Genomic DNA, 23876 nt, shown 5'->3' with positions numbered 1-23876 from the left:
TCAGATTCCCAATTTGAAATTTGAAATGTGTATGCTTCACATACAGAGAATGAAATATTAGCATATCCAATAGTAACATGTATTAGCAACATCTAAGCACATACCTTAACTACCACATTTTCTGGGTCTACCACCCTACCTGAACCATCTAGAGTACACAATTGGATCTGAGCAACTTAATCCTCTTCTATATCACCCTTTAAAAGTTCAGTTTTGCTCTAAGAAATAGCCAAGCAGTCTTTTTATTTCTTCAATATGCCTGTCACAGAGCCAACGAAACAGAATTTCTAAACCTCATTGATGATTTGTGATTTAAATACGTAAAAGGTGTAAAACCAACCACAACGAGGCAAAAACAAATTTTATTTTCTTTCTCTGTTACCATCTTCTGATCAAATCTAAAGTTCTTCATTTTACTCAATCATCATGATCGAGCTAATAATGAAGGTTTCCAGTTGTACAAACATTACAATCTGAACACAAGATAAAGTGAACTTTACAACTCATTAGGCTGACATTCTTCTGCCAAAAAGATCACTCAACTCACCCCAAAACTGATCCTACAAGTTCTACAACGGAAGAAAGTGACTGAATCCAATGCAGGATGATCTTACAGTCAAAGACCAGCAACTAGATTCTTGACAAGAGCAACATGATTACCTCAACTAATTAACAGAAGATCATCCTCTACAAAACATTATTAAAGAAGATTTCACGAGGACAAAATACTTGAGATTTGCAATTTCCAAGGGCTCAGTGGTGGGGTGTGGTGACATCAGGAGAAATTATTTCATTGTCTATCCCCTCTAGCACAATTTTGGGGATAAAGAATGGGACAGATCATCTGATGCTTTCAGAAAAGAGTCAAAAGACTCTATATTTCACTTTCTGAAATTGCACAAACTACTGTTCCTCTCCATGCTTTGAACCACTGATCTCAGAACCAACAAAAACAACAACAAGAATACAGAAATTTAAAACAAATCAACAAGAAGACAGAAATCTAGAATAAATCATAACAGTTCAACAAAATTAATGATAGAAATAAGAAAAAGAGAAACAAGTAAAATCAATGAAATCTATATATAGAGAAAAATGAACATGAAAGAGACTAATATTACAGTGAATGAAAGTGTTGGTAACTACTGTAACATGAAAGTCACCCGCCAACCAGGGAACCATTTTTTTTTAAATAGCTTGTCATCCAGTGGCGCTTAAATGATTTCTAAATAGGATCAGCAATCCTTTTCAACCGACTTCACACTTGCCACTCCTCTTATATATAATAATCTTCAAAGTGGAGTGCAAGTGTTAAGTGGATTGAAATGTGGAGCGATTAGTGTGAAAATCACTCCACATGAGAACATTACCAGATCAAACACCACCCTATCCCTTCAATTTTTGCACTGACCTCAGGGGGTAATCTTGTTTGCCTAGTAACTCTACATGTAGGAATTTTTAACCAAGGATCATCCCACACATATACAATGCACAAATCATGTCTTATAAATGCTTCCTACTAGATAGTAGATATGCCCAAATATCACAGCTGCATTAAGTCTTACAGTACACACATTGAATTAACAACAGCTGCCCAAAAATCTAATCCTATCACACATATATCATTCTATCTGAAACATCAAAAACAACAAAGAATCATATCGGCATTGCAGAAAAGAAACCATATCGGAGTACCTATTTCGACTTGATCGAGTCAACAAACCCACTACTGAGAAGCCTCTCCACATATTTCCCCAGTATATCAACCTCCAAATTCACCTTCTGCCCAACCTTCTTCAAAGGAATCACCACCTTCTGCTGAGTATAAGCCACCAGCATGAAATTGAAGCACTCTTCATCATCAAACACATCCACCACAGTCAGACTAGTCCCATCCACAGCTATATACCCTTTCGGCACCACATACTTGAGTATCTCCTTCGTCGTCTTCACCTTGATCCACAGCGAATCCTCCTCCGGCACCATCGACACTATCTCGCCGGTGCCGTCCACGTGTCCCTGCAAGAAATGCCCGCCCATCCGGCTCGTCGGCAGCACCGCCCGCTCCAGATTCACCAGCGAACCCGGCTCGAGCTCCACCAGCGAGGTCTTCCGCAGCGTCTCCGGCGCCAGGCCAACGGTGAAATGAGACGCGTCGAACTCCGTGACGGTGAGGCAGGTGCCGTTGACGGCGATGCTGTCGCCGAGGTGGACGCCGTCGAGGACGGTGGCGGCGCCGATTCTCATGTCGAAGCCGCCGCCGTCGGAGGCCCCGAGCTGCTTGATTTCGCCCATTTCCTCGACGATTCCGGTGAAGAGGCACCGGATTGTGTTGCGGGGAGGAGATCGGAGATGCGTGAGGGGCGGTTTGGCGAAGAGGTTTAGAGCGGAGGGTTTGGAGAGGGGGTTGAAGGTGAATCTGGCTAGGGTTTTGGAGGAGATGGTGTAGAAGGTGTTTAGGGTTGCCATTGTTGGACCAGAGGAGGAGGTTTGAGGAGTTGTTGAGAGTGAAGTGAGAGAGAAACAAACTGCCATTCTTAGCGCTGCAGAGGAAATGACGAGCACCTAAAACCCCTTGTTTCCTATTGGAGGGTTTTATAAACAACTCATCGGTACATTAATATACCGATACATTAAGTACTCAAGAAAACTAATTTGATTTAGAGGTAGACCGACTCAATGGAAGATTAATTTGGTTCTGATACATTAAATACTCAAAAAGACTAGTTTGATTTAGAGGTAGATTGACTGAATGATGCGTACTCAAGAAGATTAGTTTGATTCTGATACATTAAGTACTCAAAACGCCTAGTTTGATTTAGAAGTAGACTAACTAAATGATGCAATCATACATTGCTGTACCGCAGAACTTTCTATCTGTAAAATTGTCTTACAAACGATGCTATGTGGAAAATTAAAGTTCGAAGGAATTGAAATTTTAGGGTTCGCCTGAAATCACAATAGTGAAACTGTCAAAGCTTACGGGTGATTTAATTGCCAACTTGCGGCTGTGGTAGTTGAGATCAAATTAGGATTAGCATTAGCCAACAAACTATCGCAAATTATCTCATTGCCATGTTCCCAAATTATCCAACAGGAAAAATTATCTTAATTTTGTCTACAAGTGCTTTTGTAACCTCGCTGACTTTAAAACCAAGGGGAAAATTCATCTTAGGTACTCAGGATCAAGGCATCCTAATTCAAAAGAACGAGCGCCTTGATACAGTTTTACAAACGTGTGATGCTTGAACACCAGTTGCTCCACATACTTTTGACCTGCTTCTTTGGAAATTCAAGACGTCTTAATGCGAAAGTATGAACTACGAAGTCAGGACAACAGTGGCCGAATGTAAATGAATTCAAGTCACTTCTTCCTGGCAACCTTGCTGTCTCATTGAGTGAGAGTAAATGTAGTTTGAAATTGTTTCAGAAAACAGATTGGCAGTGACTATCTAGCTTATGGAGATGCTAAAATCTCATCTTGTTAGCTGATGCCACCAGAAAACCTGTAACAGATATTTCAATTGTTAGAGTATGTACTGGAGTCAGAGAAATAAAGGAAAATAAACAGTGAAAGGCATAATATAGTGCATATCACCCCTGCACATGCAAAAAGAAAATATCAGGGAAGATATCATTACCTGCACACACACCTTAAAATTTGCAACAGACATGTCCCTAGTCTTTGGATTCTCTTAACTCTCTTCATCCACAAGAATGGTTGATTCATTGCCAATCCCAAGGTCTGTCAAACTCTGCATTTCATCATCTAGCAACATTGGCAAAGGAGAACCCTGAAAGTATAGAAGTTATTTAGCTTCATATGAATGTGGTCAAGTAATCAATGTAGTAGAGCAACTTTTGAGCTTATATAATGTTAAAACAGTGGAAACATGAATGGCACGTCTATTATATCTTATCAGAAGTTCCTACCATTGCACCAATTATAAGTAATATCACCCCTGCACTCTCCAACTTCACAGAACTTTGCATTGAATCACAACCTTCAAATAATTTATTATTCTTTTGCTGTTCAACAGCTTAAGTTTGCACCAAAGTTGCTTCCCTGCAACAGTAGCTTTATCCCATCCCATTTGCTACATCACAGACCTCAATCACAGGAATGGCCAGTAGCCACTCCTCTTGAACTATTCCTATTAGGAGCTCTTTACAACAAGTTGTGCTGCAGAGTTCCCTATTTCCCATAATGTCAATATGGACCGGATGCTCTGTGGTAGCTCAAAGCGTATTCAGTTGCACGAGGACTTACCAGATGAAATTTCCACTATTCATCTTGCTGGTCTTTCCCATAATCCTGGAAGGTGGACAACCGAAAGAAAAAAAGGCTTTGTAGTCTCAAACAACCTAGGGCTTGATTGACAAATTATCCATGCTTTTGATTTTAATCTCAGTGATCATGATTCCACTCATTTTCTTTGTTATACCTCTCCAGGGATGATTAAACTGTTATTTCACCTGAAGTTACAATTGCAGCAACAGCTTGAGGTGAATGATCTTGGATCTCTTAACTATATTTATTGGCACTGAAGTAACCTATCCTCCCAAAGACTCTTTCATGCACTATCTGAAGCTTGCCAGCATCTTTACCCTCCATTCCTTCGACTCAGTTTACCAACACCTTCACAAAATACCCCACTTGTTTGCTTTCTCATTTGAGCCTCCTCTGCTTGTTGCTGTCAAGTTGTCAGTTTGAGGATTTAAAGAGTGGAAAGCTATTTGTTTTTTTTTTTTTTTTAGTATAGTGCAGGCCTGTTGGGTTTTCTCGGTTTAAGTTACTCGCCCTTCTGTGCTCATATCTAGACATGATTTTCTCTTTTCCTATAGCGCTTCTTATCTATGTTCAACAAGATTGGCATCTTTCTAGATTAATTTTGGAAAGTAATTAAAAGAAAGCAGAAGGAATGACATATTATTCTCATCAAGAATTTATGCATATGGTTTGAATCGACAATAACAAATAATATATACTGTGATAAGGGCGGGCAAACCTCTTCTTGAAGAAACAATTTCAACTTCATAGACTTCAGCTTGAAAAAGCTTACACAAAGAATTTTTAGCTTACCAACCTACAAAAATAAATAGATGTATTGTTTTAGAGATATATCCAACAACATATAGAATTCTTGAAAGGGGAGGAGAGATAGAAAGAGAGACTAACCGTTGTGGTGCCTGGAAGTTTCTTCACCAAAGAGGGCTTCTCACCTATTGATGCTCCCACGCATTTCAGAGTAACAGCTGCATAATTTTAAATTATTTTTTACTGTTATATAAGTAAATAAAAATAACTCGTAATTAAAAAACTTATAATTCCTACATAGAAGCCCTGTAGCCATCTTTTGAGGGCCTGCTGCTCCCACCAATGGCTTTTCGTCCTCAATTCCATGAAAAGCCTTGAGCTCGGCAAACCTGTAAATAACCATAGGTTTATGAAAATTAAGCATGTCATATCCCTTTGTCATCCTTTTTGCCAAAAGTAAACGAAAAAATAAATAAAAATAAAAATAAAAATAAAAATAAAAATAAAGAGAAACCTTGGATGAAGCAGCTTGATTTCTTGAATATTTCCTTGCTTTGACATAACTAACCGGACATACCTGCAGAATAAAACAATTTCACTTCTGAGACAATAATTCATATATGAAGAAATTGCTTGCACATAGCCTAACTAACTAAGATCCCTTAATAACTAAAGATCTCTACCGCAGTCACCACCAAGATATCATGACTTTGCAAATAATAAATTTTAAGGAATGCTGTAACCAATGAGTGTGTAGTCTGATGAGATCAGAAAACAAAAGATTGAAATTGACTTGAAAGATTTAAGTGGCAAAGGCCTATTATAAAGTAAGCAGGGATGTTGTTACTCAGGGTCAAACAGTCAAACTGTATAGAAAGGGAGGCTAAGTTTTGAAATGACAATTGGTTCATATCTTTAGTATCCATCATTGACAAGTTTCAAGAAAGGGTCACCAGGAACACCACAAAAGTGGCTTTGAACCAAAGCATATGAAGATTTAGAAATCTTTTATCAGCCTCGAGCAATACTGAAGGGCCAGCTCAGACCTTGAACCGAATATACAAATCAACTCTTGATGCAAAGAGAGATGCTCAATCACATCACTGTTATGGTGACGCAATACTGAAAAGTTTATTTTCTTTAACTGAACTGTATGTTAGCAAGTCCAGATTCAATAGGGGGGAAATCATGTGCCAGTGAAGCGACAGTGTGCAATAGAAAAGGCACAATAAAAACATATGTTCTGATGCACATGGTTTTTAAAATAGAAGATATTCATTTTCAGAAATGCTATGACATCACTAAATATACAAATACATTGGCATACAGTCAGCCTGAGGCTGAGACTAGCTGGTACTGACAAAAAAACAAGTAATCCCTAGATGAATGCAGAACTACAGAACCTAAAAAAATCCAAAATAACATTGTGTATTTCAGTGGTAAACATCGGCTCCCACTGGGAAGGAAAAGACGTACCGAATTTCGGACTCTTTTCTTTCACGAGAAGTAACCTAAAAGTATATCAAACAAAATTACATCAGATTTATTAAATCTATCATACAAAAAAAGGAAGCATATAGAACTCCATGATTTACCTCACTCCCATTCAACATTTCAACTTTTCCTAAGCGGGCAACCAAAACAAATCTTGGGATACCACCCTGTCCTGGATCAGCCACTGGATTACCAGAAAGTCTGACATCCTTTTGTACCAGAAGAAGAAGAAGAATAAGAAAAACTCAAAGTAGAAAACAACATAGATTTAGTGATCTACATTGTGTGAAAGATGTGATGCAGGTTGATATTCACAAATATTGAAAAACAGATCGATTAATCAATTTAGTTGAATGTTGAAACATCGGCCCATGTAGCAGGCACGGCAAGACCCCACCTCCCTCTTTGTTAAAGGGAAGCTCGTGAGTTTGACTCCTAAAAGTCTAGATAGTTCACCCACAATATAAGGGTGTATGTGGTGTTGTCCCTATCATTTATAAAGAAACTAACTATATTTTCAGAAGAATAAGAGATGAATAAAGTATGCAACTAGATATATTAGGGTCAAGTGGGGTTTGAAGACCAGCAGAAGGAAGAACCCTAACATGGCACAGTACTGAAGGCTGTCAAGTATTTATATAATACCGAAAATTAATGAAAAATGAAAGCTGTTGGATCATCTAGAGTATAAAACAGAAAAAAGTAATTAGAGGCAAGGAAAGATTTTGAAGAATTTTTATATATGCATGATCTACCAGTTGCAAATTTTTAATTTACTAATGAACACAACGCAGAATTAGGTCCATTAAATATTGCAGAAAATGCAGCAGGCATCCCACTGAAAGTAACAGGTTTATTTATATCACAGTACAAAAACTAACTCTCATAACTCAACCTTACCACCAATTGTGGGAATGAGTTCAGTGCATCAATAGAAGTAGGGTCCTCAATGGTATTGCCTCCTGGAGAACATAATGAGGAAGGAACAAGTCAATATAACGATAGCAAATAGAGGTTGCTACAATCCCGATAGAAGAGTTATGGTAAGTTACCAAGAAGAAGGCAACGCAAATTTTGAAATGGCTTATGCCCTTTTTCATGCGACTCATGACCATTGAGCAGCTCAAGCATCATGCCAACATCAGGATAAAAGACATGGTTCAAATTGTTATTGTCCAAATGCAACTGCTCCAAGCTGTATGCAGAAACCACTTTCTAAGAATTGTAAATAAAACACCTCAACCATATTTTTTCAAGTTAACCTTCTACATTTTTTTTTTCAGGATTAACCTAAAATACGTTGAATCCCCATACTTTCAAACTTTCCAAGGAAATTAGTTCTGAGGAAAAAAAAAAAACAACATGATTGCTAACCTTGGTAGCTGTGAAAGTTTCAAGATTTCATTCCAATCAGTTATACAATTGTCGTCCAAATTCAGTAGCCGCAAATAATCAAATCCCTGAACTGTTGAAGAAGATGCAGGCTGGAAAAGAAAGGAGACCAAAAACAGATTATAGGGGCAAAATGCAGCAAGTTGTTTGAAATCTTAAAAACAACAAAACAAAATCAAACAAAATCTAGAAAAAAAAATGCGTAGATTTGAAACCCAGAAGGCAAGCCCTTTCTCGGTTTGCGGCGCGTTTAGCCCGCGATTCGTGGACAACGATAGAGCTTCGGATTGAATAAAAGGAAAGGAATCAAACAAGCGCCCCAATGCTTGCTATAAGAATTGCCTACGTCCCTAATGGGAAATTCTTAGTAGTCTTGGTTAGAAATGAACGTACTGCTACCATTTCCTTAGAACTTAAAGGGCAACCTACTTATCCATCTACCATGTTTGCTTAATGCAGGTACTTTTGTTTGATGGAGGTGTTCTAAGGTGTATCATGTGAATTTTATATTTTACAGAGCCAGGCCTACGCTTGTGTTACATTCAAACGTTTTCTTTACTTTTTGAAAAGTATATCACTTCACATTTTATGCATTCACAGCTTCCTATGACTGTGTGACACTCCATGTTATATAAACTTACACTTATACAGATACAAGAAAAAAATAACAAGTTAATGATGTTGCAATGTCATTGATCATGCTGTTCACTAGCTGACATCAACAGATCAATGGCATTGGGACATTCACATGTTATGCAGGTGAAAAGGCCTCTAAATACGTAAAGTCATAACATTATAAATAAGTGGTGATATGTATAGTTGTATAGACAGCTCATATATATCGACTAATAACAATATAATGTAACAATGTAACATCTTTCTTTGAGATAATAACAGAAACAAATATGCATGTATAGAAAATTATTCTCTATTCTTGGTTTTCTATTGACTTTGGATCAAGCTATTTAATGTGGATATACCACAAGCATCAAGAACTTTACAACATTTTACCTCTATTGTGCTTATATGATTCGCCATAAGATGTAGTTCCTCAATTGCTGGCAATGAATGTTTGAGTACTTCTACCTGCCACGTCAAACTGACAATATTTAGCAATTTGATACAGAAAATGTAAACTGCAAAGAAATATAAAGGACAAAAGATAGGAAAATAGTATCAAGTGTAAGGAAATGGGCACCTGTGTCCAATTTATGCCAACATTGTTTAATACTAAAATACGGATGCTTTTCAAATGCGGCAACCCAACAATATCATGTGACATTAAATTGTAAGATAAATTGAGGGCAACAAGATCAGGCAGCTGTTCACAGATCATGCCAACATCCTGCAAGCAAGGATAAACCCAAGGATAGTAAAGCTCAACCCCAAAGCATGTTAGAAGCAGAAGATTTAAAGAACAAGTATTTTCAATCAAACCACAAACCCTAATATATTAACACTCAGCTACATTAAATTTGAATGGTAAACCAGAGTTCAGTCTGAGTGGTAAAATGGCAAAATGGGTACTAGATTTGATGTGGGCTCCCAAAAACATTTAATTTACCATTCAAATCCATTTAACACTATAAATCTAATGTTTTTGACACACTAAAACTGTTTCTCTGTAACAGGTAAAAAGAAAGAGAGAGAGGGAAAAAAAAGGTAAATGTGCATGGTACATATACCTTCCACTCTGAAATTAGATTTCCAGTCAAGTCAAGCTCCTTCAAATCTGCAATCAAACATCAAAACTATTTTGGTTTTGGATACTTATAGCACACAAAATTCAAAATAAAAAACAATTAATGTGGCTGGATGTGCAAAGTATACAGCAACAAAGGCACAAGTCAGAGCACCAAGAAAAGATGCATTCTACTGATCACTTTCAGCTGAAGGGAGACAGAAACAAAACGATAAATGCCAATAGGCCAATAGATATGTGACTAGTTGGCTGCCTCCCTTTGTTGTATGCTTAAGGGAAATGATATAAATTTTTGTATGCCAATGTGCATATAGAAAATCATATATAGATGTATTAGGATAGATTTGAACACATAACATGCACACAACCCTTTTCAATTCATATTCAAAGAGAACTACTCACAAATCACGAAAATGGGACTAGAATGAAGAACTGAAAAACAGATGACAACTGGAAAATGTACTTGGTTGTTTCAGCTCTAGCAAATGCGACTACGATACAAATTCAACCTAATATCATAAGCAAACTGATTGTTCTAATATCACAACGGATTGAACACAAAAAGAACAAAGGTCAGCACTTAGTTATCAAAATTCGGAACTTCTCAGTGGACACTCTAATGCATTTCTGTTTAATCAAAGCAATCAAGGTCATGATGGTATATAAACCAAACTTACTTGGCACAACAGCACCAATTTCAGATGGGTCTCCAGGAGAGCTAACACCCAAGTAAGATGTTGATGCACTAGTCAACTCTTCGAAACAACTCAGCTTGTCTTGAATCTTGTCTTTACCAACAAGTTGAACACTCACACGCTTGTTGCTCGCAGAAAGTACATACATTTCATCTACAAACACAACAACGAACACGATCATCAGACCAGGAATGAGCCAAAAATGAAGAGCGATGAAACATGACATACCCTCTTCTTCTTGAGTGGTTTGGCCTCGATATCTGAGCTCAAGAGCTTGCAGCAATGAAATCCCAGAGCTGAGATTGTGGGGTCGAACGAAAGAGCCAGATGTTTCAGACCTTGCGTGGAAGTAGTTGACCCCATTGACGGACCCATCATGCTTGCCGTCTCTGTTGTCCCAATCGACTCCGACCCATGTGCCCGAGTAGCCTTCAACGGGTCCCAAGTACCTCACTGTTCCGATTCGGCGGGGGTCACCGGCGGAGTGGACTCGCTGGCCGAGTTTGAAGCCTGGGTTTGATTCCGATGAGGGTTGCATTGCATTTCTGAAGATCAATAATTGTTGGAGATGATCGTCGCAGTTGTGGCAAGAGTGAAAAGGGCAGAAAACTAAGCGGGACTGTATATACTATACTCAGGGTTTTGATTTCGAACTGGTCCAATTCGAATGACTCGTACTTAAAAAGTACAAAACATACTTGTTTGGAAACTAATTATACACACGTTTACATGCTCAAATTAGATTATCAAAATTATATATATATATATATATATATATATATATATTAATAAAGGGTGGTGCGGCTGCCCTCAAACCTTCGTTACTAAAACTGTCGAATACAAAGGGGGGACAATGAACCAAAACCCCTTATTACAATACGCAACTAGAGAACATCCTGAAATACTATCATGAGTCTCTAATAAACAGCTGTATCCAACTAAGCACCAACTAACAAAGAGCGCTCTAATGGCACCTCTATTTGCTTTGACATATGTCACACAGTGGTGACACGATGGAAAGATAACTTAGTCTGCAACTCGATTACAGCTTAGCATAATTTCCATACGCGCAGCTTTCCCATTATGTTGCCACTGGACAGAACATCCAGCGACACTAAGTTTCACCCCGCCACTAGGTGGCAACGACCATTTGACCAAGCAAGGAACTCGCCGCCTACCTAGGGCAGACACATTACTGCTACTAAAAGGTTGCGACCATTTGCCAAAGCAAGGAACTCGTCACCAACTTAGAGCAGACCAGGCACACAGAGTGCACATACCGGGACCAAACCCACATACTCCTACCTGTACTCGATAGGGACTTATTGAAAATAAACAATAATACAATAAAACATAAATGTAACACTGGACTAGGGCCGAATACCAGCTAGCCCTAGCTACTAATACACATTCTCTATTTAATACACTGCTCATTTAATTTCTCATTCTAATATTTTACTAATTAAAAGTTTAAGACTACTATTTAATAAATTAAATTCAACTACTCTGATCAATCAACAAACAAAAATTCAACTACTCTGCATCTTAGGCCTAAAAAAATGCTCTCTCTCTAATGTTTCCCGGTGGCGACGATGTCGGCTTGGGTTTTTGGTCCAGACGGGTAGCCTCCCTCTCTAGACTCTGATGAAAGTGGTCTTAAGTTCCTAACGCTATTGCGTGTTGGATCCTCTTGGCACTGGGAGGTCTCAACTTCCTTCTTCTTGTTTATGGGGCACGGCATTGGTGTTGCTCTGAGCCTCCCGCGATGGCTTATGGTGGTCCTACTCCTCTCTACTACCCCTTGAGAATTCTTTTTGTATAGACCCCTTGAGAATTCTTTTTGTATAGATTATCTTATTTTTCATTTTATTAACTCCTTCACATTTTCTTAGAAAAAAAATGATAATAATTGTACCAAAAATAATAATAATAATTCACAAAACTCACTTATGCACGAGCATGTTCAACTGATCAATAACTAATTGACGGGATATCACAAGTTCACATGATACTTTTTAACAGTAAGTTTCACAGGAGGTATAAAAGTGAAAAGTGGAAAAGAAGTTGAGGCACTATATTGAATTATTGATCATTCTGAAAATTGAAATACTAAACTATCAATGGCCTAAAATTGGGGGGTATGACATTATAATTACAAACCGACCCCACAAAAGATAAAATTGCACTTAAGAAACAAAAAATGAAAGTCAAAATTATCACCAAAGAAGTAAAATACTAATTTCCTGTTTTTCTTCCTTTCTATAAAAAGGTATTTGGTTTTACTTTCCTCTCCGAATGATCTGAGCAGTGACTTCGACTGTGTATCCCATCAACTTGATCATCACGGCGGCGATGGATTCTTCAAACCTCACTTCCCTTCCCGAGGACACCCCCGAATCCAATCAACCCCCCCACCACCACCAACAGCCGCCACCCCAACCCCGTCCTCTCTCCGCCTTCGCCGCCCGCCCCGATCGCCCAGCCACTCAGTGAGTCACCTTCAACTCTCCACTCAATCGCCCACTTTCGTAATTTCAAATTCCGCGTCTTAATCTTCACAATGCCAATGCTGTTGTTGCAGGAGTAGCTCGCAAAAGTTCGCCGCTTTAGATTGGAAGGACTATTTCGACAAAGAAGATGATATCTCCGTTCCGGGCTCCGACGATGTGAGTTCAATTTTGAAGCTTTTCTGCTTCCTTCAGCTGCTACAGTTATAACAATCCCTTTGTTATGTGTGAATTTACCGTTTTACCATTTCAGGTTTTTCATGTATATATGGCAGGAACAGAGGGTCCGGTTGTGTTTTGCCTACATGGAGGTGGCTACTCAGGGTATGTTCAATTTTTCGTCTTTTCGATCTTTTTTTGTTCATTTTGAGCTGAAAAGTATTGCATTTAGTTCTGGGTTTTGAGTTTAAGTAGCTCACCGGTCTGCATTAGCCGTGCAACTATGGCTTTATCATGTATTATTATAACACGACGAAACAATAAAATCTTTGCATTTGGTTTACATGGCGGATTGGTAATATCGGCGGCAACGACATATATAAGCACATATATGCATCAAGTTTGATGAGAATATTGTTATGCGGGTGTTGCAGAGTGCCTGCGTTATGTGATTTTATATTGTATATGTTAGGTACTGTAAAAGGAAATGTAAGGGTTAATGGACTGATCACTTTGAGTGGTCATTATTGATTCAATGCAGCTTATTTCTTTCCTAATATATTTCTTAATTAGTATTAAGAGAAGCTTGAGTTTTTTTTTTTTTTGCTCTCTACTTCTTTTGTATCTTTACTTGAGTACTTATCTACTTATAAAACTACAGCAGGGGTGGTAAGAAACTATTAAGTTTCTTCCATCATGTATTATTTTGGGTATATGAAGTGTACTTTAGTTTATATTGAATTATCCTATTTTTTCATCACGAAGTGTGTATAGTATCTTTGGTGCAACTATTTTCAACTTTCATTGTTACTGGCACTGTCGTTGTCTCCTTTCTGCAGAATGTAAATTCTTCTCTTTTTTATTCTTGAAAACTTCCCAAGTCTGGTATGCTATGATCAATTACATGATTTAATTTCCCAGGCTTTCATTTGCCTTGTCAGCAAGGCAAATCAAGGGGAAGGCTCGAGTAGTTGCCATGGACTTGAGAGGACATGGAAGGTCGACGAATGAAAATGAGACTGATCTTTCTATTGAGGTACAGCTACAGTCAAAAGAGGATTGCTCTACCTCATGCTAGTTGTTAAACTTCTTAGAGCTAATTGCTTACTCCATCTGCAGACCATGTGCAATGATGTTGAGGCTGTTCTGAAAGCAATGTATGGAGATTCTCCTCCTGCAATTGTGCTTGTTGGCCACAGGTTCTTCTCTTTTTATATTTTAATTGTTGTTGAAGTTCTCATAGCATATCGTGTTTGATTGAGAATCTAGGAAAAAAATAAATTTCCTAACACTTAAAGGGGTATATCAGGAGCTCAGCAACCAAATGTGTGGGTTTATTTAGTGTTATACATAAAAACATGTTTTTGTCATATGAAGCACTCTAGGGTCTTTGAGTTTGAAAACATGGAAATATAATAGCTAATTGTTTTACATAAGCTTATTTTGATATTGCTATCTGCTGTTGTAGGGATAGAAAATTGCATATTACTGGTAACTGAAAAGTATAGAACTGAATTTGTCTTGAGCTTTATCTACAAGGAAAAAAAAATGCATTCTACTACCTTAGTCTTTAGCACTAAAATCATTATTGACTATGTCACTGTCGTACAGTATGGGAGGGTCAGTAGCTGTGCATGTTGCTGCAAGAAAAGCATTGCCTAGCTTGGCTGGGCTCGTTGTTGTAGATGTTGTTGAGGTTTGATGACTACTGCATAATTTTTTCCAGATTTTTTTTTTGGTGATGTTTGCCTATAATGGCACGCTGTCAGTCAAATCTCACTTACTATTGTAAATATTTCAGGGAACAGCAATGGCTTCGTTGATTCATATGCAAAAAATCCTATCAGGCAGGACGCATCATTTTTCAAGCATTGAAAAAGCGGTACCTGCAGTATCTTTAAGATCTCCTTCCTTAAGTCTTATTTTTCTCTTGCATGCAACATGACTAACTTGATGAACTAATTTGGTTGCATCACAATTAGGACATCATATAAGAATGACACAAGAAATTAAAATAATCAGATTCCTTAATGATTCCAAGAAATAAAAAATAGGACAACATGTTGCTTTGTGCATTTTATTTGATGCATGTGACTGAAAGTAATCTGATGAATTTCCACATTGCCTGCAAAACGTACCAAATGGCCTGTTAAGGAGGAAGGAAAAGTGGCTTGCTATAGCACCAAGTCTTCGTTGTGAAAAGACAATTGGCTCGCATGGAGTATGATAATTCTGAACTTTAATATTTATCTTGCTGCAGATAGAATCGACTGTAAAGGGAGGCTCTTTGAGAAACATTGAGTCTGCTCGTGTATCAGTACCTGCCACATTAAAGTATGATGATTCAAAGAAATGGTGAGTACTTTTGTTTTCTATGAACATATGCTGTTCTCTGCAATAACTATAAAAAAATTGTTATAGTTTTATCCACTCCATGGTTTGCTGTTGTCTTGCCTTGCCTTTATTATGTCTTTTCTTATCCTACTCGCGCATAACAGGCACAATTTTGATATTGTTCTGCAGTTACATTTACAGAGCACGACTCGAAGAAACAGAACAATATTGGAAAAGCTGGTATGTTTATATTTTCTTGTTAATATTCTCATTCAAAATCCTAGATACATCTTTTTTTTTTTTTTGGAAAAGAAACAGCTTTTTATTGAAAAAGCAAAAAGCAAATTACAAGGAGACAGACCAGATTCCGCTTTAAAGATCTAAGGAGGTCAGCTAGGGCTATAGGCTTAGCTATTAATACTAATCAAAGCTTAGGAGCTTATACTACAGCTGCTTGAAAGTTAAGAATAATGGAAGAAAGATTATAATCCTTGAATTTGTTAGAAATAGAATCCCATAAGGATGCCCAGAACTTGACTCTCCCACAGGTCTTCCCTCTCCACCCCTCCATAGGTTTCAAATAATCTTTTATTTCTTTCCATCCGAACCACCCAAACTACAGCTAGCACCCCACAACCCCAAAGGGTTCTGGCCTTTTTCCCTTTACCAAAAGCTATAGGGTTTTCCCTTAGCAAGTCACTTCTCTGTAATGGAGTTGTCCAGTCCACTCTTGCCTCCCTAAATAACTTTTTCCATAAGAAATTTGCCACTTGACGATGCACAAAGACATGATCAGCACTTTCCCCTTGAGCTTTGCATATGCAGCAGTGAGGAGAAAAACAACTTCCGGGTCTTCTCCTTTGAAGAACATCACATGTATTCGTCCTCCCCAGTAACACAAGCCATCCCAAAATCTTCACCTTAGTAGGGACGTTGACATTCCAAATAAACTTTGCAGGAGCAAAATAGGATCTGATCCACCACTAGTTAATAAGCTATGGAAAGATTTGCAAGAGAATTTCCCATCAGGCTCAAGCTTCCACCTCCTTTCATCTGGATTGGACTCCACTAATTGGACATTATCTAGTTTAACCATCAGCGAGGCAAACTTCTCAATCTCTTGGTCATTTAAATTTCTTCTGAACCCAAAGTCCCAGCACACCAGAAAATTGAAGAGATAGCTAACCTTTCCACCGAATAGTTGGTGTGTCTTGATAGTTTGAACAACCTTGGAAAGTAGAATTTCAAGGGTTGATCCTCTAATCACGAGTCTTCGCAGAACCTCACCCTTTTGCCATTGCCTACAACTAGTTTATGACAAAGGGAAAATTGGCTTATTCCGGCTTAAATAAAATCCTAGATACGTCACTCCAAGAAGAGAATTGTGGTGCAGAAGGAGTTAATATGTAGAAATGCCTTGTTGTTTAATTTGGGTCTGATGGTTGCTGTAAGTTTTCTCAAGAGATGCAAGGAAGTTGCATCACTCAAACCTAGAGACAAGAATCAAACATAAGCACAGATAGGCTTGGGCCTTAGATTGGATTGCCTTTGGTAAACGTTTGAAGGGTGCTGCCATTTATCTCCTATATAAATTTGGCTTTAACAACTTAACATCAGTGTCCACATCATAGTTGTGGGTAATTCATCTGAAACTAAACCCATCCCCAATTATGTTCCATTATGATTTGGATAATTTATTCTGCATTTGTGCAGTCTTTTTGGTAAATTGGTTTGTTTGCTGTCTTCAGAAATGTAGCCTGACTTGCATGTTGCTTACAACCTGCTCCTAGAGTATATAGCAAACTCCTCTCAACATTATTTAAATTCACTATTGATTCAAGCTCGTCTAAATGAAATGACATCATTTTAACGTAATATTTCTAGCTTAATTTTGATAATTATGGAGTATAGGTGACTTTACAATACCCATGCATCAGATATGACGTGATTTATTTTACTTTTATTCTTTGGGCTTTTATCTCCTCCTGAGACCAATAAATACAGCTCTTTAACTACAGGTATGAAGGCCTTTCTGAAAAATTTCTTTCATCTCCTGTTCCAAAGCTCCTGCTTTTAGCTGGAACAGACCGACTCGACAGGTTATTGCCATTTCATTCGCGTAGAATAATATTCTTGTATATTTTGAAATTTTCATTAAATGGTCTTTACTGATGTTCTAGGTCACCGAAACTCTGAAAGTTTGCATAGGCTACCCAATTGACACGTTATGGTTCATGACATGGGTAGCGGTTTAGGATTTAGGTCCCACAACGGGTCATAAATGTTTGACGCATGAGAAACTAGGAAGGAGACCTCCATAAAGGAAGGATGTCTGACATCTTGGTTATGCTCCATAAAGGAAGAATTTAGATTAAACTGTCTTAATGACACATGAGAACGGATAATAGCAATATGTAGAGGCTTTTTATTTGCATGTTCATGTGGTATTTAACTATACAGATACTTTTAGATTTTAAACAGGTGAAGTATAACTACATAAGTGATGTTATAGGTTAATTATCCTTGAGTTAACATATCAGTAAAAACACAATGTTATGATACTGAGATGAGATTACAGACTTCATTGCTTTTGTTCTAAAAGCAGTTGTGTTTTAGGGGTTCTGCTAAATTTAGGCTGGTTTTGTGGCTGGTAAACCTTGTTGTTTGTTGCTCTATCTTCCTTCTCTAGTTCTTATTCTGTGGACTACTTGTCCACTTAGTTATATTATGCTTTTCATTGTTTTATCCATAAAAGCTGTTTCTTTTCAAATATCAGAGGGGGAGAGGGGGAATCTAAGATGATCTGCTGGCTAGGAAGATATTTTTTTTTTAACATTATCTTGTAAAATATTGTCTTTGGCACCTTGAATGCAATTGGTGGGGACTGAGGACTCTACTTGAGATAAGTATGGTTTGGGAAGAAAGAGCAAAAAGAGGCGAGAAATAAGTCATACTGTTGATAATTTTATCTCTTGACCCTGCAATCCTTGGGTGCAGTTAGTATGTGATATAAACATTATTGGTCATTCATTTGGGACAAGAAGCATGACTGATGTCCAATGAATTATTTAGCCTGGATTCAGTGCTTCTGCTTATAATCTTGGCGTCATTAACAATAAAAATTTGAGTAGTTATCAGGTTTGTGATAGTTAAATAAGTCTTGGTAATATTTTGTCACAACTGCTTCCATATAGGATTTTTTTTTGGGTTCAAAACCCTAACTTATAACTGGCAGTAGACAGTATCCTGTACTGTTGATTTGAAAAGCAGAAATTGTTCGAGGTTCATATTTCGAGAATCTTCATGTTTTGTAACAGAACTCTGACAATTGGTCAAATGCAAGGCAAGTTCCAAATGGTGGTTGTCAGACATACTGGGCATGCCATACAAGTAAGTCGTTCGTCCTATCTTCCATGGAAATGATTTGTCGACTTTCCTTAATCTAAAAGATAACAATTATGATATCACTAAATCTTTGCAGGAAGATGTACCTGATGAATTTGCAACGCTAATAATAAATTTCATATCCCGTAACCGTATAGGCCCACATGGAGTTGAGGTTGGTTGTCACAATTTCATATCCTGTTATATAATATCTGGAGATTTGTTGCAATCTATGATACTTTTGGTTTGTGAATGTTTTCCGTTTCCTTCAAAGCCTAGATCATTATACCTTGAATATGCTCATTTTTTTGCCATGTTTCGCACCAACAATAATATGGTGTTTGGATGGATGCTGCTGTTGACAAAAGTGTATATAATCTTTATATTTTGTATCTGACCTCTGTGAAATTGGTGAAAGAATTGAACATGTAAGATTATTCTTAAGGTGATTGTCATATTAAACTAAACTTTCCTTTGATATGAACTAGACCCCTTGCACGTTTAATGTGTTTGTGAAGTCTGTTTTTCTGCCATTTGATATAAACTAAACTAAACTTTCCCAGTGAAATGAATTCTGTGTTTGTGGTTGTCATATTAAACTAAACTTACCCCGTAATATGAGCTAGACAGTCTAGCCTAGACATTCAATGCGAACGAGATTCTATTTTATAATAGAGAGAGGTTGAGTTCACTATCACTGTGAAAGTTACAGAGATGGGGCAACTGTCAAGGGGGTTATGTTATTGTCAAATGCTATTGAAAATTATCAATTGTAGAAATGTTCCTTGCACATATGAGTCGAATGAGGAGTATAAGCAGTTTGCAGGTTTTATATGTACTTCTATTGATCAAATATTTCTGGTCTTTTACATCACACTGAAACATCTCTATTTATATGGTACAATGTGTTGCAGATTCCAGGACTTCGTCGGCCATCCCAGCCCAAACCTTGAATCAGATGTCCAGCAAAACGAATGGAGAAGTTTCCCCTGATAGACATAGAGAATTTACATTCTTCGGATTATCTGTACCTTGTTTTTTGGGAAGTGTGTGGTTGCAAGGAAATTCAGTTAACAAAATGATAATAGCTACCTTAGTAAATTATGTATATCACAGTTAAATATGTTGAACTGTGTACTTAAAAGTACTTAAAAATAAATGATATTTTCTAGCCGAGAGATAGAGCATATGTATCCTTCAGTTCCAAAGATGGACTAACTTGACACTTCTTACAATCATTCGCAACCTCCTCGTGCCTCTTCACGTATCATTGATCAACACTGTAAGTGTTAAAGCCATCTTTGTATACTGACTATTAATCAGAACAAGAGACAGGATTGACTAGATCAATGGACAGTTCTGTGTCCCAATCAGAGTTGCTCTTTTGACATTTTCTAGTTGTCTCAAGCAGATAAAAAAGAGTTAAGTAAATCTGTAAGATTTAAAGGATGACTGGGTAATCATGATCTTTGCTACATCTTCCATACAAGCCATACTGTTCATCATGGCATTGACTGAAAAAATAGATGAGCAAGAAGATCAATTTTGTAACTAAACCACAACAATCAATTCAACTTCCACACAATGTGTGTGATGCTTTGCACCACAAGAATATATAGAAAATGTCACAATGAATTTTTATATCATTAGTTGAACTGGTATTTCACCAACTCCATGAAATCTAGTCACAACAGCTAACTGAATGTGAATGTTGCGCTGCCAATTACAGCAACCTCTTCCTAGAAAAGCAAAAGCAAGCTCGACATATGCAAACGAGAATTGCGGACCTAGATGGCCTAATTTATTGGCAACAAAAAATAGTACTCATCCGTTTGTATAAACCTCTGGTGACTGCAAAATGTGAAAAGTCGAACAAAGGCAGTTTAAGATGCAGTTGATTCCTTCAAATAGGCAATGAGGTCAGCACGTTCCTTTGGCTTCTTCAATCCAGGGAAGACCATCTTGGTTCCAGGAATGTACTGCACATTTAAGTTGAACAAAGATCAGGACAAGATAAAAAAATAGAACTGCATGAGTATCTTATAACAACCAATCAGAAGAAGAGATATCATGAGGTCTAGATTACAATCAAATATGATGAGTCTTTCATGGATGGCCACAGTAAAAAGGAGACATGAAAAATACCAGTCTTAGTCTCTACTGATAAAATATTAAATTGAAGCAAAGATATATGTGATGCAGCTGACATCTTCACCCTTCTATAGATTTCAAATATTTTTGAAATCATACATCTAACCGTGCATACTGTTAAAGCTTACACAAACTCCTCATGAATCCTATATGGAATCCAGCAAACATCTAGGGTTGTTATCCTATATGAAATCCAGCACACATCTAGGGTTGTTATCCTATATGAAATCCAGCACACATCTAGGGTTGTTATATGTGCAATCACTAATCACGTACATCTCCCTGTAACTATACATTTAGGATGAACCCAAGCACATAACTGATAAGCAATGAGGAAAAAATGGTAGCACAAGACTCAGACCTTCTTGGGATTAAGCAAATAGTCATACAATGTCTTCTCCTCCCAATTAACAGCCATGTTCTTGTTAGCAGCAGAATAGGAGTATCCAGGGGTTGTTCCAGACTGCCTCCCAAACAGGCCATTCAAATTGGGTCCTGAATTTGACAATTTTTATTAGATAGCTGAATGATGAATTCAACAGAACACAAACACGGGATTATAACAAATGACTAGGAAAAAAGTGCAAGATTAATCATGATATAACTTCCCACTGAGAAAGTCACTCAAAACAAGAAAATGCTGAAAAGAGAGCGTGTGTTTGGGTGCTTCTGCAATATTAGTACTACCCCCTAAAACACATCATTCTTACAGTAAAATATAAGACCAATACAAATACAAAGGATTAAGAACTGGATAATGCAATGACCAATATTAGCATGCGAAGCTGCCAAGCTCCATAAATGAAACTCCTCAGTCACAAAAACTTTTAACAAAAAGAAAAATCCAACAGTGCAACAAAATTTTATCGAAAATGTAGAAAACATCCAAAGCTCACATGATGCATAGTTTCTGATGACAATCATGAGCATTAACACAGACAAGGCAGAAATATAGATATTACTTTTTGCATTACAAGAGACTCCATTAACCAAAAAAAAACAAAACACCATGAGTTATGTTAAACAGCTGCTACTACAACATAAATTTACTTCCGAAGATAAAATTTATTTCAACAAAGGTGAGAGAACCTTCTCATCTAATTTCTTGACTCATTGCTCAATATCAACTGTAACTTCTTCGTTAAAAAGTAAATCAAAGAATAAAGAATGAAATTATTAAGCAAGAACACCTCAAATTCCAGAAATCATCAGAGCCAAACAGGAAAAATAAAATCAATCTTGCAGCAAAAATCGATCAGATCTAAAATCAACAAAAGGCCATAAGAAACAATCGCAACAAGAATCATCAACGATCAAAACACAAGCGAAAAAAAGGCGTACAAAACTCTTAAGCTCTCAGATCCGTACAAAGCTCTAACAACCTAAAATCAATCCAAATAAGAAACGTAAAAGAGCGATTAATCGGAGAAGAGAGAGAGAGAGAGTCGAGAATGGTTACCCTGCTTGTGGCCGGCGCCTTTGTCGACGGTGTGGCACTGAGCGCACTTGGTCTTGAAGATCTTCTCTCCGGCCTTGGCATCTCCGGGTGGAGCTTCAGCGAACGACGCCATTGATTAGGAGGTTAGAGAGAGAAAGCTAGAGAGAGAGAGAGAGAGAGAGAGAGAGAGAGAGATTTCTAGGGTTTGTTAGAGAGATTTGAGATGTGAGAGACGCGGTCGGTGCGTTTTGAGGGGGCTCAATTTATTTGGGGGTTTCCGCGGAATGTTCCAGACGAGACGAATAAGCGAAGAGGGAACGTGGTGTGCCGCAGGCCCCAAGGACTTTGCTGACGTGGCGCGATGCGGTGTGGACCGTTGATTTTAGTTATTGGACGCCTTTTTATATATATATATATATTGTTCAGCGAGAGAAAGGAAAAGTCTTTCCTACGAAAATGCGCTTTTCCGTAACGAAATGAATGATTAATCGAAGGGAGACATTTAAATTTGACTAGAATTTATTCCAACAAGAAAAAAAAAATTACTAATCTGGTTGTGAATAAAAAATTGCCCAACAACTCAAAAAAAGAAAGCAAAAATTGCCCAAGAATTTTGAAGTTTTTCCAAAAAAAAAAAAAAAGTATTACCACGAGCAATTTCTTGTCTTTTTTTTTTTAATACAAAAAAGCCTTCTTCTTTTTTTATACAAAAAAAAAAAACCTATTTATTATTATTTTTATCTTTTCATGCTATGTGTTAGAGGCCGCACTTGTAATGCTGCAAGCAACCTTGTCTAAGGTAATTAGTCAAGCCTTTGGTTGGTTTGCTTGTGTGCTAGGGATGTTTTGATAATTTATAAATGGGATATTTCCCATTTGCCCCAGTACGAGCGAGAGTTGCCCGGTTACACAACTCTTTGCTGTGAAAAGACATCGATGTCCTTATCTTTTTGAGGAATTCCTTGCTTGTCTCAAGCTGAATGTTATTTTGGCTTTTTCTTGCCTCTTGGATGGCTGCTTCGTTTCTTCTTACCAGTTGCTGAGAAAACTATGTTGAGCTGTTCATCTTGATCTTCTTGCTTGAGAAATGAACTTCTTGAAAAGTGTAAAGCTATATCTTCATGCTTGAATCTTATCTTCTATTGATGCAGTGAGATGATCGTCAAGCTTCCATCATGTTTTCAATGTTGTGGAGTTCTTCATCATCGAGATTATCCCAATAATCAGCATCACTTTCTCTCACTTGTTGGCTCTCCTGCTCTTCTTTAAACAATAAATCATACACTTCTTTAGTGGTTGTGCTCATATCAACAGTGTACAGCTCTCCTGGTCGTGGTACTCCATCCAGGTGTTCTCTGGTGTAGATATTTAAAGCATTGGCTTGGTAGATTAATTGCAGATTTGTATCATCAAAGAAATCATCTACTACAAGCTGGGCTGCACGAAATTTGTGAATATCCTCCACTGTTGGTGCCATATCAATTGTTGGTAAAGGAGGTGGCTCTATATAATTACGAAGTGATATGATGACTAGGTGTCTGGCTTTATCATGATATAGACTGGTTCTACGGGGATATGAAGG

General features: G+C 37.6%; 4 protein-coding genes across 6 annotated transcripts; 1 reads left to right on the top strand and 3 right to left on the bottom strand.

The window, feature by feature from the left end:
- Positions 1 to 119: 119 nt before the first annotated feature.
- Positions 120 to 2588, bottom strand: LOC112180374 (riboflavin synthase). Of its 2 annotated transcripts, none has more exons than XM_024318904.2 (2): positions 1696 to 2588; positions 120 to 259 (listed from the first exon to the last, which is right to left on the bottom strand). In XM_024318904.2, exon 1 carries the CDS (start codon positions 2533 to 2535, stop codon positions 1696 to 1698), a length of 840 nt encoding a protein of 279 aa, XP_024174672.1. In that variant the 5' UTR covers positions 2536 to 2588; the 3' UTR covers positions 120 to 259. The 2 variants fall into 2 exon arrangements, with proteins under 2 accessions (XP_024174672.1, XP_024174669.1); XM_024318901.2 differs by lacking the exon at positions 120 to 259 and adding an exon at positions 375 to 931.
- Positions 2589 to 3040: 452 nt separating this feature from the next.
- LOC112180585 (tubulin-folding cofactor E) lies at positions 3041 to 11008 on the bottom strand. 2 transcript variants are annotated; one of them, XR_002928370.2, is made up of 16 exons: positions 10550 to 11007; positions 10304 to 10474; positions 9610 to 9656; positions 9123 to 9269; positions 8936 to 9010; positions 7907 to 8016; positions 7585 to 7727; positions 7433 to 7494; positions 6634 to 6741; positions 6515 to 6549; positions 5553 to 5615; positions 5336 to 5427; positions 5180 to 5256; positions 5010 to 5087; positions 3642 to 3794; positions 3041 to 3506 (listed from the first exon to the last, which is right to left on the bottom strand). XR_002928370.2 is itself a non-coding variant. In XM_024319141.2 (16 exons), the coding sequence occupies exons 1-15, from the start codon at positions 10857 to 10859 to the stop codon at positions 3696 to 3698; spliced, it is 1617 nt and encodes a 538-aa protein (XP_024174909.1). In that variant the 5' UTR covers positions 10860 to 11008; the 3' UTR covers positions 3041 to 3506; positions 3654 to 3695. The 2 variants fall into 2 exon arrangements, 1 of the variants encoding a protein (XP_024174909.1); XM_024319141.2 differs by having other exon boundaries at positions 3654 to 3794; positions 10550 to 11008.
- A 1586-nt stretch (positions 11009 to 12594) lies between these two features.
- On the top strand, positions 12595 to 19881 carry LOC112176497 (protein phosphatase methylesterase 1). The gene is made up of 13 exons (XM_024314452.2): positions 12595 to 12810; positions 12903 to 12987; positions 13082 to 13152; positions 13909 to 14023; positions 14107 to 14186; positions 14599 to 14683; positions 14789 to 14869; positions 15248 to 15342; positions 15511 to 15561; positions 17340 to 17420; positions 18639 to 18711; positions 18803 to 18880; positions 19620 to 19881. Exons 1-13 carry the CDS (start codon positions 12674 to 12676, stop codon positions 19656 to 19658), a joined length of 1071 nt encoding a protein of 356 aa, XP_024170220.1. The 5' UTR covers positions 12595 to 12673; the 3' UTR covers positions 19659 to 19881.
- Positions 19882 to 20248: 367 nt separating this feature from the next.
- On the bottom strand, positions 20249 to 22540 carry LOC112176498 (cytochrome c). Its single transcript, XM_024314454.2, has 3 exons — positions 22316 to 22540; positions 21218 to 21351; positions 20249 to 20684 (listed from the first exon to the last, which is right to left on the bottom strand). Exons 1-3 carry the CDS (start codon positions 22425 to 22427, stop codon positions 20589 to 20591), a joined length of 342 nt encoding a protein of 113 aa, XP_024170222.1. The 5' UTR covers positions 22428 to 22540; the 3' UTR covers positions 20249 to 20588.
- Between the last annotated feature and the right edge of the window lie 1336 nt (positions 22541 to 23876).

Source organism: Rosa chinensis, chromosome 7 (assembly GCF_002994745.2).
Source record: "Rosa chinensis cultivar Old Blush chromosome 7, RchiOBHm-V2, whole genome shotgun sequence".
In the NCBI taxonomy this organism is placed as follows: domain Eukaryota; kingdom Viridiplantae; phylum Streptophyta; class Magnoliopsida; order Rosales; family Rosaceae; genus Rosa; species Rosa chinensis.
The sequence above is the reverse complement of the archived record's forward strand: the minus strand, read 5'-3'. Positions and strand labels throughout refer to the sequence as shown.

What these genes read in the sequence shown, in the direction of transcription:
- LOC112180374 (XM_024318904.2), bottom strand. Translation starts at nt 2,535, where the DNA reads ATGGCAGTTTGTTTCTCTCTCACTTCACTCTCAACAACTCCTCAAACC.
- LOC112180585 (XM_024319141.2), bottom strand. Translation starts at nt 10,859, where the DNA reads ATGCAACCCTCATCGGAATCAAACCCAGGCTTCAAACTCGGCCAGCGA. An exon ending in AAACTTTCACAGCTACCAAG is followed by an intron (nt 7,728 to 7,906) that starts GTTAGCAATCAT and finishes TTCTGCATACAG; the next exon opens with CTTGGAGCAGTTGCATTTGG. An exon ending in ATCAAGCTGCTTCATCCAAG is followed by an intron (nt 5,428 to 5,552) that starts GTTTCTCTTTAT and finishes GGTTATTTACAG; the next exon opens with GTTTGCCGAGCTCAAGGCTT.
- LOC112176497 (XM_024314452.2), top strand. Translation starts at nt 12,674, where the DNA reads ATGGATTCTTCAAACCTCACTTCCCTTCCCGAGGACACCCCCGAATCC. An exon ending in CCCGATCGCCCAGCCACTCA is followed by an intron (nt 12,811 to 12,902) that starts GTGAGTCACCTT and finishes CTGTTGTTGCAG; the next exon opens with GAGTAGCTCGCAAAAGTTCG. An exon ending in TAGGCCCACATGGAGTTGAG is followed by an intron (nt 18,881 to 19,619) that starts GTTGGTTGTCAC and finishes AATGTGTTGCAG; the next exon opens with ATTCCAGGACTTCGTCGGCC.
- LOC112176498 (XM_024314454.2), bottom strand. Translation starts at nt 22,427, where the DNA reads ATGGCGTCGTTCGCTGAAGCTCCACCCGGAGATGCCAAGGCCGGAGAG. An exon ending in AGGCGCCGGCCACAAGCAGG is followed by an intron (nt 21,352 to 22,315) that starts GTAACCATTCTC and finishes TGTCAAATTCAG; the next exon opens with GACCCAATTTGAATGGCCTG. An exon ending in ATTTGCTTAATCCCAAGAAG is followed by an intron (nt 20,685 to 21,217) that starts GTCTGAGTCTTG and finishes TTAAATGTGCAG; the next exon opens with TACATTCCTGGAACCAAGAT.